Here is a 17,387-nt window from a genome sequence, read left to right on the forward strand (position 1 = left end):
TAGACTGTTCCATAAGTTCACAGTTCTCATGGTAAAGAAGGCGTGTCGCCCCTTGAGACTAAACTTTTTCTTCTCCAGACGGATGGAGTGCCCCCTCGTCCTTTGGGGGGGTTTAACCTGGAACAGTTTTTCTCCATATTTTTTGTATGGGCCATTAATATACTTATATACATTTATCATATCCCCCCCTTAAACGTCTCTTCTTAAGACTAAACAATTGTAACTCCTTTTATCGCTCCTCATAGCTAAGATGTTCCATGCCCCATATTAGTTTAGTCGCACGTCTCTGCACCCTTTCCAGCTCCACAGTGTCCCTTTTATGGACAGGCGACCAAAACTGAACAGCATATTCCAGGTGAGGCCGTACCAATGCTTTATAAAGGGGGAGTATTATGTCCCTGCCCCTCGAGTCCATGCCTCTTTTTATACATGACAATATCCTGCCGGCCTTGGAAGCAGCAGCCTGACATTGCATGCTATTCTGTAGTCTGTGATCTACAAGTACACCCAGATCCTTCTCTACCAGTGACTCTGCCAGTTTAATTATACGACGCATGCATGTTATTAGTACTCAGATGCATAATTTTACATTTATCCACATTGAACCTCATTTGCCAAGTAGATGCCCAGACACTTAGTCTATCCAAGTCATCTTGTAACTTATACACATCCTCTATAGACTGGACCGTGCTACAAAGCTTGGTGTCATCTGCAAAGATAGAAACAGAGCTGTTAATACCATCCTCTATATCATTGATAAATAAATTAAACAACAGCGGACCCAGTACTGACATGATTTTCTCTCAAAGCTGCAGTGCAATGAACGCTGACATGAAGGCCTCTGTAAAAACCCTGTACATTTCTTCCTCCCTGTATAAACCCCGTAATCTCTGCTTCCCTGTATGAACCCCGTGCATCTCTGCTTCCCTGTATGAACCCCGTGCATCTCTGCTTCCCTGTATGAACCCCGTGCATCTCTGCTTCCCTGTATGAACCCTGTGCATCTCTGCTTCCCTGTATAAACCCCGTCCTCTCTGCTTCCCTGTATGAACCCCGTGCATCTCTGCTTCCCTGTATAGACCCCCTGCATTTCTGCTTCCCTCTATGAACCCCCTGCATTTCTGCTTCCCTGTATGAACCCGTACATCTCTGCTTCCCTGTATGAACCCTGTGCATTTCTGCTTCCCTGTATGAACCCTGTGCATTTCTGCTTCCCTGTATGAACCCTGTGCATTTCTGCTTCCCTGTATGAACCCCGTGCATTTCTACATCCCTGTTATGAACGCCATGTATTTCTGCTTCCCTCTATGGGCCCCGTGCATTTCTACGTCCCTGTATGAACCCCATGCATTTCTGCTTCCCTGTATGAACTCGTGCATTTCTGCTTCCCTGTATCAACCCCATGCATTTCGGCTTCCCTCTATGAACCCCGTGCATTTCTGCTTCCCTGTATAGACCCCGTGCATTTCTGCTTCCCTGTATAGACCCCGTGCATTTCTGCTTCCCTGTATAGACCCCGTGCATTTCTGCTTCCCTGTATAGACCCCATGCATTTCTGCTTCCTTCTATGAACCCCGTGCATTTTTTGCTTCCCTGTATAGACCCCATGCATTTCTGCTTCCCTGTATAGACCCCTTGCATTTCTGCTTCCCTGTATGAACCCTGGGCATTTCTGCTTCCCTATATGAACGCCGTGCATTTCTGCTTCCCTGAATGAACCCAATGCATTTCTACGTCCCTGAATGAACCCCATGCATTTCTGCTTTCCTGTATGAACCAGTGCATTTCTGCTTCCCTTTATGAACCCTGTGCATTTCTGCTTCCCTCTATGAACCCCGTGCATTTCTGCTTCCCTCTATGAACCCCGTGCATTTCTGCTTCCCTCTATGAACCCCGTGCATTTCTGCTTCCCTCTATGAACCCCGTGCATTTCTGCTTCCCTCTATGAACCCTGTGCATTTCTGCTTTCCTTTATGAACCCCGTGCATTTCTACATCCCTGTTATGAACGCCATGTATTTCTGCTTCCCGCTATGGGCCCCGTGCATTTCTACGTCCCTGCATGAACCCCATGCATTTCTGCTTCCCTGTATAAACTCGTGCATTTCTGCTTCCCTGTATCAACCCCATGCATTTCGGCTTCCCTCTATGAACCCCGTGCATTTCTGCTTCCCTGTATAGACCCCGTGCATTTCTGCTTCCCTGTATAGACCCCGTGCATTTCTGCTTCCCTGTATAGACCCCATGCATTTCTGCTTCCTTCTATGAACCCTGTGCATTTTTTGCTTCCCTGTATAGACCCCATGCATTTCTGCTTCCCTGTATAGACCCCTTGCATTTCTGCTTCCCTGTATGAACCCTGGGCATTTCTGCTTCCCTATATGAACGCCGTGCATTTCTGCTTCCCTGAATGAACCCAATGCATTTCTACGTCCCTGAATGAACCCCATGCATTTCTGCTTTCCTGTATGAACCAGTGCATTTCTGCTTCCCTCTATGAACCCTGTGCATTTCTGCTTCCCTCTATGAACCCCGTGCATTTCTGCTTCCCTCTATGAACCCTGTGCATTTCTGCTTCCCTCTATGAACCCCGTGCATTTCTGCTTCCCTCTATGAACCCCGTGCATTTCTGCTTTCCTTTATGAACCCCGTGCATTTCTGCTTCTCTGTATATACCCTGTGCATTTCTGCTTCCCTGTATGAACCCTGTGCATTTCTGCTTCCCTCTATGAACCCTGTGCATTTCTGCTTCTCTCTCTGAACCCCGTGCATTTCTGCTTCCCTCTATGGACCCCGTGCATTTCTGCTTCCCTATATGAACCCTGTGCATTTCTGCTTTCCTCTATGAACCCCATGCATTTCTGCTTCCCTGTATGAACCCCGTGCATTTCTGCTTCCCTGTATAGACTTCGTGCATTTCTGCTTCCCTGTATGAACCCCGTGCATTTCTGCTTCCCTCTATGAACCCGTGCATCTCTGCTTCCCTGTATGAACCCTGTGCATCTCTGTGTCCCTGTATAGACCCTGTGCATTTCTGCTCCCCTGTATAAACGCCGTGCATTTCTGCTTCCCTGTATGATCCCCGCACATTTCTGCTTCCCTGTATGAACCCCGTGCATTTCTGCTCCCCTATATGAACCCTGTGCATTTCTGCTCCCCTGTATGAACCCTGTGCATTTCTGCTCCCCTGTATGAACCCCGTGCATTTCTGCTTCCCTGTATGAACCCCGTGCATTTCTGCTCCCCTATATGAACCCTGTGCATTTCTGCTCCCCTGTATGAACCCTGTGCATTTCTGCTCCCCTGTATGAACCCCGTGCATTTCTACGTCCCTGCATGAATGCTGACATAGAAATGCACAGGGTTCATACAGTGATGTTTATGTCCTGTACAAACCCCATTCATTTCTATGTCCTCTTTATGGGGCTAACGAACAACCCATGAAAAAGCAGAAACCAGCCCAGAACTCAGCCTTGGTTGGGATACACTGTCATACACACACAAAAGGGACTACAGCTCCCAGCATGTGTCATTCAGGAGTCTTCAGTCTGTGGTATAATAACACCAGCATGCTGCCTCTGTAGTCTCCTGGGGGATTGAAGTTCACCAACACCTCTATTATCTCTCAGTAGTCTCCTGGGGGTTGTAGTACACCAGACCTCTACAAGGCATATACCAGTGTTTCTCAACCAGGATGCCTCCAGGTGTTCCAGGACTACAACTCCCAGCATTCCCTGGTTGGGAAACACTAACATACACACACATAACAGGGACTACAATTCCCAGCATGTGTGAATCAGGAGTCTTCAGTCTGTGGTATAACACCAGTATGCTGCCTCTGTAGTCTCCTGAGGGTTGTAGTTTACAGCTTCTCTATTGTCTCTGTAGTCTCCTGGGAGTCGTAGTACACCACACCTCTGTAGGGCATACACCAGTGTTTCCCAACCAGGGTGCCTCCAGGTGTTCCAGAACTACAATTCCCAGTATTCCCTGGTTGGAAAACACTAGCATACACACATAACAGGGACTACAACTCCCAGCATGTGTCATTCAGGAGTTGTCCTCCGGGAAGGGAGATGAGGAGCGGACACAAGTCTGCATGGGCCACACATTTCCACCTCACACCGGACAGCTGGAAGGCTGGAGTCACTCCGGTTCGAAAACACAGCTCCATTATAACGCTTGCCCTATCAGCTCCCTCCCGCCAGCCTTAGAGGCGTGCCTCAACCAGGGGGCGGGGCTGTGCGTACGTGATCAGGGGCGTGTAATGAATGGACATTAGTAAGACGCCGGTGATCACACACAGCAGGAGCGGAGGTAAGTGAGGCGTGTACCGGCACATGTCTGCTCCTTATACCGTGTATGTTCTTGCTCTCTCCGGCGGGGCTGCCCGTCTGCTAATTCCTTGTATACTCTAGTTCTCATTTATTGCCTGTGTGTGCAGCATGCCGGTTTATGTGCGCGATATGTTCCCTATTCACTCCTCCGGTGCCGGCGCTTTCACACTGACGTATAGAGAGCCCTGCCCTGTGCATGGCGTCCCTGAGACAAAACCATTATGCCCGCCAGGCCTTGTCATTGGCGCTGGGCCCAGGTGGCACCTTGAACTTGAAGTGATGACAGCTCGCCCGTGTCTCTGTACCCTTGGTCGGCCCCATGCTGCCACGTGTGTGTGTGTGTGTGTACGTGTGTGTGTGTCTTTGTGTGTCTGTGTGTGTGTGTGTGTCTTTGTGAATGTGACCCAATAAGGTTGGCAGCAGCTTCTAGTAGTAACACGTGGCCTGTGCCCTGTCTCCTTGTAGACCCAGTACTTGGCATGATATGGGCAGCAGGGTCATTGTGCTGCTTGGTGACCCTTTAGTCTGGCACATGAAGGTTTTTATGACCTCTGCAGGGTTATTTCCCTTCAAGGTTATTGGACCCCTCAGAAGTGCTGCAGACTCCTCGTGCACATGGCTGTGACCTAGGAAGTGATAGAGGTGTGGGAGCCATGTGAGACTGCTTCTAGCGCTACCTACTGGTCTATCTATGACGTGACAGCTGCAGTCACCCAGATTGCAGTGTATGTATTTAAATAGTTAAAATTTAAGAGTTGACCAATGGGCAAAACTACAACTCCCAGCATGCCCGGACAGCCGTTGGCTGTCCGGGCATGCTGGGAGTTGTAGTTTTGCCTCATCTGGGGGTCCACAGTTTGAGACCAACTTACTAGACTCTCATGCCTGAAGGTACAGTTGTCACTCATAGGGATCTGGGGTATGTGACATTGAGATTTGGAAGGGTCGAGTGCCTTCTCCTGAGGGTCCGCCAGTAACGTATCACATTTTTCTGTAATCGGCTTAAGCCTCTATAGGAGCAGCCAGCGCTGCTATGTACTGTGCAATTATAATTTTTTTTTTTCTTCGAGGAACATGACCTTCATGTGATTCTTGGAATTTGGAAGAAAGAACAGACCTGCCTTATGTAGTCAGCCTTGAAAGACCTTTTTTCAGTTGACTGTTCTGAAGGGTCATTGACGATCATAGAATATAAAGAGATCATGGAGCAGTTTTAATGTCAGGATGGTCACTGTAGATTGTATTGTCTTCTGGCCACCAGAAAAGTAAGTGTAGGATGGCTTTAAGACTTGTGCCATAGTTATGCCAGTTTGTGGTGTAAGTTATGGTAGATCTAGTAGGTGGCAGTAGAACATTCCCCTCTTAAAGGGGTACTCCACTGTTGGACATCTTTTCCACTATCCAAAGGAAAGGGGATAAGATGTCTGATCGCAGCAGACCAGAGCGAAGTTATTTCCGAGGCTGATGACGGGCGGTGCAGGGGACAGGACATTGTGATGTCACGGCCCTGCCCCTTTGTGTCGTTATGCTCACCCCCCTCAATACAAGTTTATGGGAGGGGGCGTGATGCCCCTTCCATAGGCTTACATTGAGGGGGGAGGATGTGATGTCACGATTGGGCGGGGCCGTGACATCACAATGTCCCATTATCAGCCTCGGAAAAAACTTGGCTGTGGACTGCTGTAGGGGGGATTGTGGGGGTTCCCAGCGGTGGGCCCCCATGCGATCAGACATCTTATCACCTATCCAAAAGAGAGGGGATAAGATGTCTGACCGTGGGGGTGGCTGTGTACCCCTGCAATCCCCCCCCGCAGCAGCCCGGCACCTCCTTAGCTCCGAGCTGGTGAGGTACCAGGCTGCTGCGGGGGGGGGGGGGGGTCCTCTGTTGGATAGGGGATACGATGTCAAACAGCGGAGTACCCATTTAAACCCAGCCTACTCCAGCAGTGATTTGTGTGTTTGGCTATGTAAGGCAATGCTCACATAGAGAAAAACAATACTGTATTGTCTAGCTTAGATTTTTAAGAGGGCAGGGCTGTGATGTCACAAGGGGTGGGGCCGTGACATCATGATCCTCCATCCCTTGCATCGCCAGTCATCAGGCATGGAGTGAAGCTTGCTCTGTGTACCAGATGACAGGGGGTGCTGCAGGAAAGATCTAGGGCATTCCCAGCAGTGGGACCCCTGCAATCAGACTTCTTATGCCCTATCCGTTGGACCCCTTTAATTAAAAAAATTACGACGCCCGATGGACCCTATTAAAGTCAAAGGATCCTGTTGTTTGGTGCTGAATGGGATGGAGCGCAATGTTAGTGTGAACGTGGCCTTACTATGAGATACTAGATACTGAGTTACATAGTGTCTGCTGGGTGAATTGGCTAGTCCTTCTGGTCTCTTGGGGAGAGTAAAGATTCTTCTATGCTCAGCAGTGCTTAGTGTAGAGGTGTCGGAGCGTTAAGGCATTTGATAAGTGAACTAATGTAGTACACAGGACCGATCGCTTCCTGTTAATTTGGTACTCTGTCCCTGCACATGTTATCCTCTACCCATCTCTATGGGAGGGGGCATGACTAGCACCCACAGCCGTCATAGACATGAATGGGGGCAAGGTGTAATGTCACTATCACAGCCACCTGAACCCTGGCGTTCTAGACAGAAGTTCAGAACATCATACACTACAAGAATAGGCTAACACTGAGAAGTGCCCACCACTATAATATAATGAATACAAATCTGATATTTTATTGCACATATAATTATCCAAAACACCTGGTTATTACATGACACTAGGAGCATAGCACAACCCTGGAGAGGGGCCATGAACCCCCTCCTACAGGAACGTGACCCCATCCTCTAACGCACTATATACCTTCTAACCAGTATTGGTGTAACAATATTATGATGTCCCTATGCCCATGTCACAACAATATCTACTATATAAATTAGGGATCAACCGACTTTCGTTTTGGCCGATATTATCGTCCGATAATCGCGATTTTGGACATTATCGGTATCGGCAATTACCTTGCCGATAATGCCCCGCCAATCGCCGCCGCTGTCCCACATTGCCTCCCCCATCCCTGGTCTTATAATTACCTGTTCCAGGGGTCCGCGGTCCTTCTGGCTCCTGCGCTGCACTGCGTAATGACAAGTGACGTCCCCAACGCGACGTTGCCTTCAGTACGCACAGTGACAGCGCAGGATGCAAACAGAGCCAGAAGGATCGTGGACCCCCGGGAACAGATAATTATAACATCGGGGATGGGGGGGAGGCCATGGGGCAGTGGTGCTATGTGGGCAGAGGATGAGGGGGGAGGTCATGGGACAGTGGTGGTGGTATGTGGGCAGAGGATGGGGGGGGGGGAGGTCATGGGACAGTGGTGGTGGTATGTGGGCAGAGGATGGGGGGGGGGGAGGTCATGGGACAGTGGTGGTGGTATGTGGGCAGAGGATGGGGGGGGGGGAGGTCATGGGACAGTGGTGGTGGTATGTGGGCAGAGGATGGGGGGGGGGGGAGGTCATGGGACAGTGGTGGTGGTATGTGGGCAGAGGATGGGGGGGAGGTCATGGGACAGTGGTGGTGGTATGTGGGCAGAGGATGGGGGGGGCGATGGGGCAACTGTGGTGGTTAGACCCAAGACAGGCAGGGGGAGAGAAGCGGGCAGCGGCCTCTGGCACCGCAAAAGCCGCTGCAGTTCTGCTCTGCAACGGCTTCTGCCCCGCCGGGGGCGGGGGGGGGGGAAATGTTGAAATAGCTTATACCGATAATTCGGTATAAGTTATCAGCTATCGGCCTGAAAGGTGACAGATTATCGATAACTGTCGATCCCTAATATAAATAGTACCAATAACACAATATATAAATGCAATGTGTAAAATACAAAGATGAAAATACAAACTGGTGAAAGTAATTAAGGTATGCGATTGACGGGGTCACGCTGGAACTCCACGTATTCCATTGCCAAGTGACTTCCTCAGGGGTGTTGTCATATGTTCAGAACAGGCAATGCGATCTCTGGGTGGAGTAACCCATTAAACATTAGTGCATGTAATTTTCAGGTTTTCAGACTTAAGATCACATGACCAGCTGCAGTAACTTTTTAACTATTCCTAAAAATACAAATAAAAACAAACTTTAACACACCTTCCTATGTTCCCTTGTTGCAGAGATATCTGTCCCATTCCTCCGGTGCTCCAGGTCTTCTGCCTTCTATAGGCTTGAAAACGTCATGGAGCCGTCGGCGTATCGCCTGTCGCAGTGATGTCCCGCCTCGGCCGGTGATAGGCTTAGTGAACTGTGTTAAGGAGCCTGGGCAGAGCTCCTTACATGTCGGTGTGCTCAGCCTATCACTGGCCAAGGTGGGACATCACTGCGACTGGCGATACGCTGATGGCTCTGTGACGTTTTCAAGCCTATAAAATCCAGAAGACCTGCAGCATCGGAGGAATGGGACATATCTCTGGAAGGGGAGTTAAAGGTGTGTTTTTGCTGCCCGGGCACAGGAATAGTTAAAAACAATTTTTGCCGCATATCTCCTTTTAAGAGGTTACACTTGGAATACTAGGGGTGAGTTAGCGAGATATGGCAAAAAAATAACAAATCCTATATTCTTTCTACCTGAAGAAAATCTGTTTCCTCAGACTGAAAGCTTGTGACCTGCTCTAAACAAGATGATGCTCACGATCATCCCTACAACTATAAAGTAGAATCACTAGTCTCTGAATAACTCTGCACATGTGAGGGAAACAAAACTATGGGACTGGCCAGCTCAGACAAGGTCACCGAACCTTGTTTGTGGTGTTGGGAGGTGACTGGTGTGTCCGCTCATGCAGCCTTGTCCATGACTCATAGACAAGTCTGATGCTGCTACAGGACTGGTTAGTGTCCCAGTAGGTATGGGTATTTCTAGTGGTGGGATTTTCTGGCGCTGTTTTCCTTATTTAAAAATAATTTAAACAACCTTATTAAAGGTCTTTTAATTTTCATCAGTAATACCATATAAAAAGTTTTTGGATCTGACAGTGCCCATTTAACTAGTCAACTAGCCCTTCAGTGTAATTAGGCCTGTTAGGTCTGTAATCCCAACTGCTTAGGTGTGATTGACAGCTTACCCATGGTAATATGCCAGGGATGATACTTCTGGGCTAGCACGAGGCTTGATTAGAGACGGAATAGGCGTGATTACAGCCGGGGGCGTGGTGACTAGTTCACCCCCCAATGACTAGTCCAGCATCATTTACCTATAGCGTGAGAGATCTTCAAAAGGTTCCCCCCACACCACACTTTCATGGACAGACAGGTGTCCATCCAGGCCTAGTAGGTACCCTAATATTCAAACCTATAGCGTACTGGTTATATAGTTACAGGCTACAGTTGCTGCCAAGCCTTGCTATGGTGTCAAATAATCATGTAGCCTTGGTGCCAACTAGTTTTCCCCAGCCCATACAATCTATAACTGAGCTGGTCATGCTTCTGCAGGGGAGAGGGGTAAGTAGCGTACGTGTATATCTCTTCTATAAAACATAATTGTACTAGATCAGAGGTCGATGGAGCCGTTCCCACTATTGATTTCTGTAACACCTGCGCACTTGTTTATAAAGAGAATTCTTATGCCATGTTCATTTTAGGGCAAATAAACAATTTCTTATATACACTTTCTCATGAAAAATTGGGAACCGGAACTTATACTTTTTATCTTTTTTTAGGGGATTGATCTGGTTTTGATGGCGATGGACAGTGCGCGGACAGTGATTACAAATATTGTAAGTATTACACGTGATGGTCCTTTGTTTCTCTCAGTACAAAAACTGTTCTGAAAGCATTGGTATCGAAGAATTTAACAATATCATTTTGGTTTTATTTATTAAGACTGGCAGACTAGGGACTGTATAGTAAGGGGTTAATAGAAGTGGTTGATGAGAATGTGTTTGCAAATGAAGTTGCTAGGAGCAAATTTTCCTCTAGCTCAGGTAATTTTTTTATACACACACATATATATTGCATGCTGAAAGTCTTTTTGGCAAAGGTTCTATAAAGGGGTTCTCTACTTTTGCCATCTGCTTATGGTGCTTATTTTGCTGGGGCTTCTTCTTTTGAGCTGTAATTTATGGGGAAACCTGGCAGCAAGGCAAAGTTTCGAAGCCCAAATTGCCCAATGGCTTCCCCCCCCAATAGGTAAATGGGGATTTATGGAACTCCAAATTCACTTGGCATTTTTCCTTTAACGTTTTTGCTCCTCCTGGGTGTTATGCAGTTTTGGGCAGTAGCAGTTTTTTTTTTTATTCACATATACAATATGTCTACTTTGTTTGCATCATAAAATTGATGAGTTTTTACTTTTGGAAGACACCAGAGGGCTTCAAAGTTCAGCAGCAACTTTCCAATTTTTCACAAAATTTTGAAACTCTCTCTTTTTTTTTCAGGGACCAGTTCAGGTTTTAAGTGGATTTGAAGGGTCTTCATATTAGAAATATCCCACAAATTACCCCATTATAAAAACTGCACCCCCAAAGTATTCAAAATGACATTCAGTCAGCGTTTTAACCCTTTAAGTGTTTCACAGGAATAGCAGCAAAGTGAAGGAGAAAATTCACAATCTTCATTTTTTTACACTTGCATGTTCTTGTAGACCCAATTTTAGAGTTTTTGCAAGGGGTTAAAAGGAGAATTTTTACTTGTATTTGAAACCCAATTTTTCTCGAGTAAGGACATACTTCATATGTCTGTTAATTGTTCGGCGGGCGCAGTAGAGGGCTCAGAAGGGAAGGAGCGACAAATGGTTTTTGGGGGGCATGTCACCTTTAGGAAGCCCCTATGGTGCCAGAACAGCAAAAAAAAACACATGGCATACCATTTTGGATTTTTTACATTTAAAAAATACCCCCCAAAATTTGAAGCCCAATTTCTCCCGATTCAGAAAACACCCTTTATGGGGGTGAAAAGTGCTCTGCTGGCGCACTACAGGTCTCAGAAGAGGAGTCACATTTGGCTTTTTGAAAGCAAATTTTTCTCTGTGGGCATGCCGCATTTAGGAAGCCCCTATGGTGCCAGGACAGCAAAAAAAAACCCACATGGCATACCATTTTGGAAACTAGATCCCTCGGGGAACGTAACAAGGGGTTTAGTGAACCTTAATACCCCACAGGTGTTTCACGACTTTTGCGTATGTAAAAAAAAATTTTTTTTATTTTTTTCCTAAAATGCTTCTTTTCCCAAAAATTTTACATTTTTAGAAAGGGTAAACGCAGAAAATACCCCCCAAAATTTGTAACACAATTTCTCCTGAGTACGGCGATTCCCCATATGTGATCCTAAACTGTTGCCTTGAAAAACGACAGGGCTCCAAAGTGAGAGCGCCATGCGCATTTGAGGCGTAAATTAGGGATTGCATAGGGGTGGACATAGGGGTATTCTACGCCAGTGATTCCCAAACAGGGGGCCTCCAGCTGTTGTAAAACTCCCAGCATGCCTGGACATTCAGCGGCTGTCTGGTAATACTGGGAGTAGTTGTTTTGCAACAGCTGGAGGCTCAGTTTTGGAAACAGTGGCGTACCAGACTTTTTTCATTTTTATTGGGGAGGGGAGGAAGGCTGTGTAGGGGTATGTGTATATGAAGTGTTTTTTACTTTTTATTTTATTTTTTGTTAGTGTAGTGTTTTTTTTTAGGGTACAGTCACACGGGCGAGGGTTCACAGTAGTTTCTCGCTGGCAGTTTGAGCTGCGGCAGAAAATTTGCTGCAGCTCAAACTTGCAGCCGAATACTTACTGTAAACCTCTGCCCATGTGAGTGTACCCTGTACATTCACATTGGGGGGAGGGGGAACATCCAGCTGTTGCAAAACTACAACTCCCAGCATGTACGGTCTATCAGTGCATGCTGGGAGTTGTAGTTTTGCAACAGCTGGAGGCACACTGGTTGTGAAACATCGAGTTTGGTAACAAACTCAGTGTTTTGCAACCAGTGTGCCTTCAGCTGTTGCAAAAGCTACAACCCCCAGCATGTACGGACAGCGAAAGGGCATGCTGGGAGTTGTAGTTATGCAACAGCTGGAGACACACTGTTTGCTACTTAACCAGCCTAGCGGTATTCCCGAGCGTGACTCGGGGTTAATTTTCGCTGCTAGAAGCGGTAACCTCTAACTGTTGCAAAACTATAAGTCCCAGCATGCCCATAAGGGAATGCTGGGAGTTGTGGTGGTCTGCCTCCTGCTGTTGCATAACTACAGCTCCCAGCATACCCTTTTTGCATGCTGGGAGTTGTTGCTAAGCAACAGCAGGAGGCTGTCACACCCCTCCAACGATCCACGCCGCATCACGTCAGTCCCTCGCCGTCGCCGCTGCTCCTGGGGCCCCGATCCCAACATTGACGTCTGGCATCGGAGTCCCCAGCTCCCGGGGTGCACGTCCCGCACACGCTCACGTCCTCCGAAAGAGGGGCGGAGCGGGTTGCGGGAGTGAAACCCGCAGCAGGCGCCCTGATTGGTCGGCCGGGAAACCGGCCGACGAATCAGGGCGATCATGAGGTGACACCAGTGCCACCTCACCCCTGCTGGCTATGGCTGTTCTGACGGCCCCGAACAGCCTGTAATTCCAGGTCACTGGAGACCCGATTGACCCGGAATCTGCGGCCATCGCCGACATGGGGGGTCGATATGCCGCGATGCTTGCTGAACAATTTCAGCAGGCATCGGGCACCGGCCCCCCTCTGGCTAGCGGCGGGGGGCTGGGAATGGACAGGACATACTCAAACGTCCTGAGTCCTTAAGGACTCGGAAAAGGGGCCGTTTGAGTACGTCCTGTGTCCTTAAGGGGTTAAAACATGTTGGTAAAATAGATATTCTTTAAGTAGCTGCGCTGGGTGTTGCAGAGTTGTCATGTTCATTTGATCAACACTACAGCCGACAAATGCCTAAGATATGTAAGTCTGTTCTTAAAGTTTTCCATTTTTCTTTGTATTACTGAAGTATATCTTTGCTTTAGTTTGGCAGGGTCCCTCTTACTTATACTCGCTTCAGTTTGACTCCTCAAACAGATGGAGACAGCAGCCAAGTTGAGATGAAACTGGCAGATGAGGAAGAATGTGGAGATCATTCCCTGGGAGACCATCATGTTGTACAACATCAACCTAGAAAAAATGGATGTAAAAGCTTATGCTTTAAAATCCTGGTGGTCATTCTCTTGTTTTTGATAGGTAAGAACCTAGTGAAATACTGTGGCTTCACAAAATGTTTACAAAAATTGCACACGGGCTCAATTTCTCTGTAATATATATATTATCCAAAATGTTGTGTAAGTGACACCAGAGTTAATTATTACTTTTGATACCTAACTTTCACAGAAGTAAAACCACTTTTAAAGGAAATCTGTCATCAGCCAATTGCTGTCTGGCCATGCTGGGATTTGTAGTTTTGCAACATCTGGAGGGCCACAGTTTGGAGATCAGTGTGCAGTAGTCTCTAAACTGTAGCCCTCCAGATGTTGCAAAACTGCAAATCCCAGCATGCCCAAACAGCTGTCTCGGCATGCTGGGAGTTGTAGTTGCGTACTTCCAGCTGTTGCATAACATCTCTCAGCATGCCCTTCGGCAATCAGTACATGCTGGGAGTTGTAGTTTTGCAACAGCTGGAGACACACTGGTTGGAAAATACTGAATTAGGTAACAGAACCTAACTGAAGGTTTTCCAACCAGTGTGCCTCCAGCTGTTGCTAAAGTAGTTTTGAAACAGCTGGAGGTTTGACCCCCCCCCCCATGTGAATGTACAGGGTACATTCACACGGGCAGGTTTACAGTAAGTTTCCTGCTTCAAGTTTGAGCTGCGGCAAATTTTCTGCCGCGGCGCAAACTCCTAGCGGTAAACTCGCTGCGAATGTACCCTAAATACACAAACGCATAATAAAGGGTAAAACACAACATATTCACCCCCTTACACTGTCCCCCCAATAAAAATGAAAAACATATCGTACGGCAGTGTTTCCAAAACGGAGCCTCCAGCTGTTGCAAAACAACTCCCAGCATTTCTGGACAGCCACTGACTGTCCAGGCATGCTGGGAGTTTAGTAACAGCTGGAGGCACCCTGTTTGGGAATCACTGGTATAGAATACCCCTATGCAATCCCTAATTTAGTCCTCAAATGTGCATGGCGCTCTCTCACTTCGGAGCCCTGTCGTATTTCAAGGATACAGTTTAGGGACGCATATGGGGTATTTCCGTGCTCGGGAGAAATTGCACTACAAATTGTGGGGGTCTTTTTTTCTCCTTTTACCCCTTATGAAAAAGAAAAGTTGGGGGCTACACCAGCTTGTTAGAGTGTGTGTAAAATAAAAAAAAAAATAATAATAATAATAAACATTACACTAACATACTGGTGTTGCCCCATATTTTTTATTTTCACAAGCGTTAAAAGGAAAAAAAGGCCCCCAAAATTTTTAACGCAATTTCTCCTGAGTACGGAAATACCCCATATGTGGGTGTAAAATGCTCTGCGGGTGCACAACATGGATCAGGAGTGAGAGCGCACTATGTACATTTGAGGCCTAAATTGGTGATTTGCACAGGGGTGGCTGATTTTACAGCGGTTCTGACTTAAACGCAAAATAATAAATACCCACATGTGACCCCATTTTGGAAACTACACCCCTCACGGAACGTAACAAGGGGTATAGTGAACCTTAACACCCCACAGGTGTTTTCTGAATTTACGTTAAAGTTTGGGGAAATGAAGAGAACTTTTTTTTTTCACAAAAATGCTGGTGTTACCCTAAATTTTTCATTTTCACAAGGGAAAATGGGGGGGAAAAAAGCTCCCCAAAATTTGTAACCCCATTTCTTCTGAGTAAGAACATACCCCCATATGTGGATGTAAAGTGTTCTGCAGGCGAACTACAATGCTCAGAAGAGAGAGTGCGCCATTGGGATTTTGGAGAGAAAATTTGTCCGGAATTGAAGGCCACGTGTGTTTACAAAGCCCCCATAGTGCCAGAACAATGGACCCCCACATGTGACCCCATTTTGGAAACTACACCCCTCACGGAATGTAATAAGGGGTACAGTGAGCATTTACACCCCACAGGTGTCTGACAGACTTTTGGAACAGTGGTCCGTGAAAATGAAAAATGTAATTTTTCATTTGCACAGCCCACTGTTCCAAGGATTTGTCAAAAGCCAGTGGGGTGTAAATGCTCACTGCACCCCTTATTAAAATCTGTGGGGGGTGTAGTTTCCAAAATGGGGTCACATGTGGCGGGGTCCACTGTTCTGGCACCACAGGGGGCTGTGTAAATGCACAAGGCCCCCGACTTCTATTCCAACCAAATTCTCTCTCCATAAGCTCAATGGCTCTCCTTCTCTTCTGAGCATTGTAATGTGCCAGCAGAGCACTTTTAGTCCACACATGGGGTATTTCCATACTCAGAAGAAATGGGGTTACAAATTTTGGGGGGCATTTTCTCCTATTACCCCTTTGTAGAAATGTAAAATTTGGGGGAAAACAGCATTTTAGTGAGAAAAAAATTCATGTACACGTCCAACTTTAACAAAAAGTCGTCAAACACCTGTGGGTTGTTAAGGCTCACTGGTCCCCTTGTTATGTTCCCTGAGGGGTGTAGTTTCCAAAATAGTATGCCATGTGGGGGTTTCCTTGCTGTACTGGCACCATAGGGGCTTCCTAAATGTGACATGCCCCCCCCAAAAACCATTTCAGAAAAATTTCACTCTCCAAAATCCTATTGTCGCTCCTTCCCTTCTGAGCCCTCTAGTGCACCCACAGAACACTTGACATACACATATGAGGTATTTCCTTACTCGAGAGAAATTGGGTATAAAATTTTAGGAAGATTTTTCTCCTTTTACCACTTGTAAAAATTCAAGAACATGCGAGTGGAAAAAATGAAGATTTTGAATTTTCTCCTTCACTTTGCTGCTATTCCTGTGAAACACCTAAAGGGTTAACACTAGAGATGAGCGAACTTACAGTAAATTCGATTCGTCACGAACTTCTCGGCTCGGCAGTTGATGACTTATCCTGCGTAAATTAGTTCAGCCTTCAGGTGCTTCGGTGGGCTGGAAAAGGTGGATACAGTCCTAGGAAAGAGTCTCCTAGGACTGTATCCACCTTTTCCAGCCCACCGGAGCACCTGAAAGCGGAGCTAATTTATGCAGGAAAATCATCGACTGCCGAGCCGAGAAGTTCGTGACGAATCGAATTTACTGTAAGTTCGCTCATCTCTAGTTAACACACTTACTGAATGTAATTTTGAATACTTTGCTGTGGGTGCAGTTTTTATAATGGGGTCATTTGTGGGGTATTTCTAATATGAAGACCCCTCAAATCCACTTCAAAACTGAAGTGGTCCCTTAAATTCCGATTTTGAAAATTTTGTGCAAAATTGGAAAATTGCTGCTATACTTTGAAGCCCTCTGGTGTCTTCCAAAAGTAACAACATGTCAACTTAATGATGCAAACACAAAGTAGACATATTGTATATGTGAATCAATATATAATTGATTTTGGATTTCCACTTTCCTTTATAAGCAGAGAGTTTCAAAGTAAAAAAAAAAAAATTCAAAATGTTCTAATTTTTCATGAAATTTTGGAATTTTTCACCAAGAAATGATGCAAGTATCGACAAAATGTTTCCACTAACATAAAGTAGAATGTCACGAAAAAACAATCTCGTAATCAGAATGAAAGTTAAAAGCATCCCAGAGTTATTACTGCTTAAAGTGACAGTGGTCAGATTTGCAAAAAAGGCCTGCGTTCTTAAGGTGAAAATGAGCTGTGTCCTTAAGGGGTTAAACTGAAAAATGCCAGATTCACTTTGTGTTTTTCAGTTTGGGCATTTTTTAATCCTTTTGATGTTTTTCAGCAATTTTGGGCTCAGAGGCTGGATTTTCAAAACTCCCGACAAAACCTAGTTTGGCGTTTTATGCCCTGAAATCGTGCCGTTTTCCTTCCATAGAAGTCTATGGGAGAGCAAAAAACTCTGTGGGTTTTAACTTTTGCGTTTTTGCAGGCGGTATTTATTCTTTTTTGGACTTTAGTGATCCAAAA

At 46.3% G+C, this 17,387-nt stretch overlaps 1 protein-coding gene across 1 annotated transcript in view; it reads left to right on the forward strand.

Annotated features, from left to right (window-relative positions):
- Positions 1 to 4,231: 4,231 nt before the first annotated feature.
- TFRC (transferrin receptor) overlaps positions 4,232 to 17,387 on the forward strand; it is a 45,800-nt gene continuing 32,644 nt past the window's right edge. Inside the window, exons 1-3 of the mRNA XM_056565486.1 lie at positions 4,232 to 4,316; positions 10,043 to 10,099; positions 13,317 to 13,527. Coding sequence (XP_056421461.1) covers positions 10,061 to 10,099; positions 13,317 to 13,527 — 250 coding nt within the window. The 5' untranslated portion in view covers positions 4,232 to 4,316; positions 10,043 to 10,060. The remainder of the gene's footprint in view (positions 4,317 to 10,042; positions 10,100 to 13,316; positions 13,528 to 17,387) is intronic.

The sequence above is a fragment of the Hyla sarda genome, chromosome 3, assembly GCF_029499605.1.
Source record: "Hyla sarda isolate aHylSar1 chromosome 3, aHylSar1.hap1, whole genome shotgun sequence".
Taxonomy (NCBI): Eukaryota; Metazoa; Chordata; class Amphibia; order Anura; family Hylidae; genus Hyla; species Hyla sarda.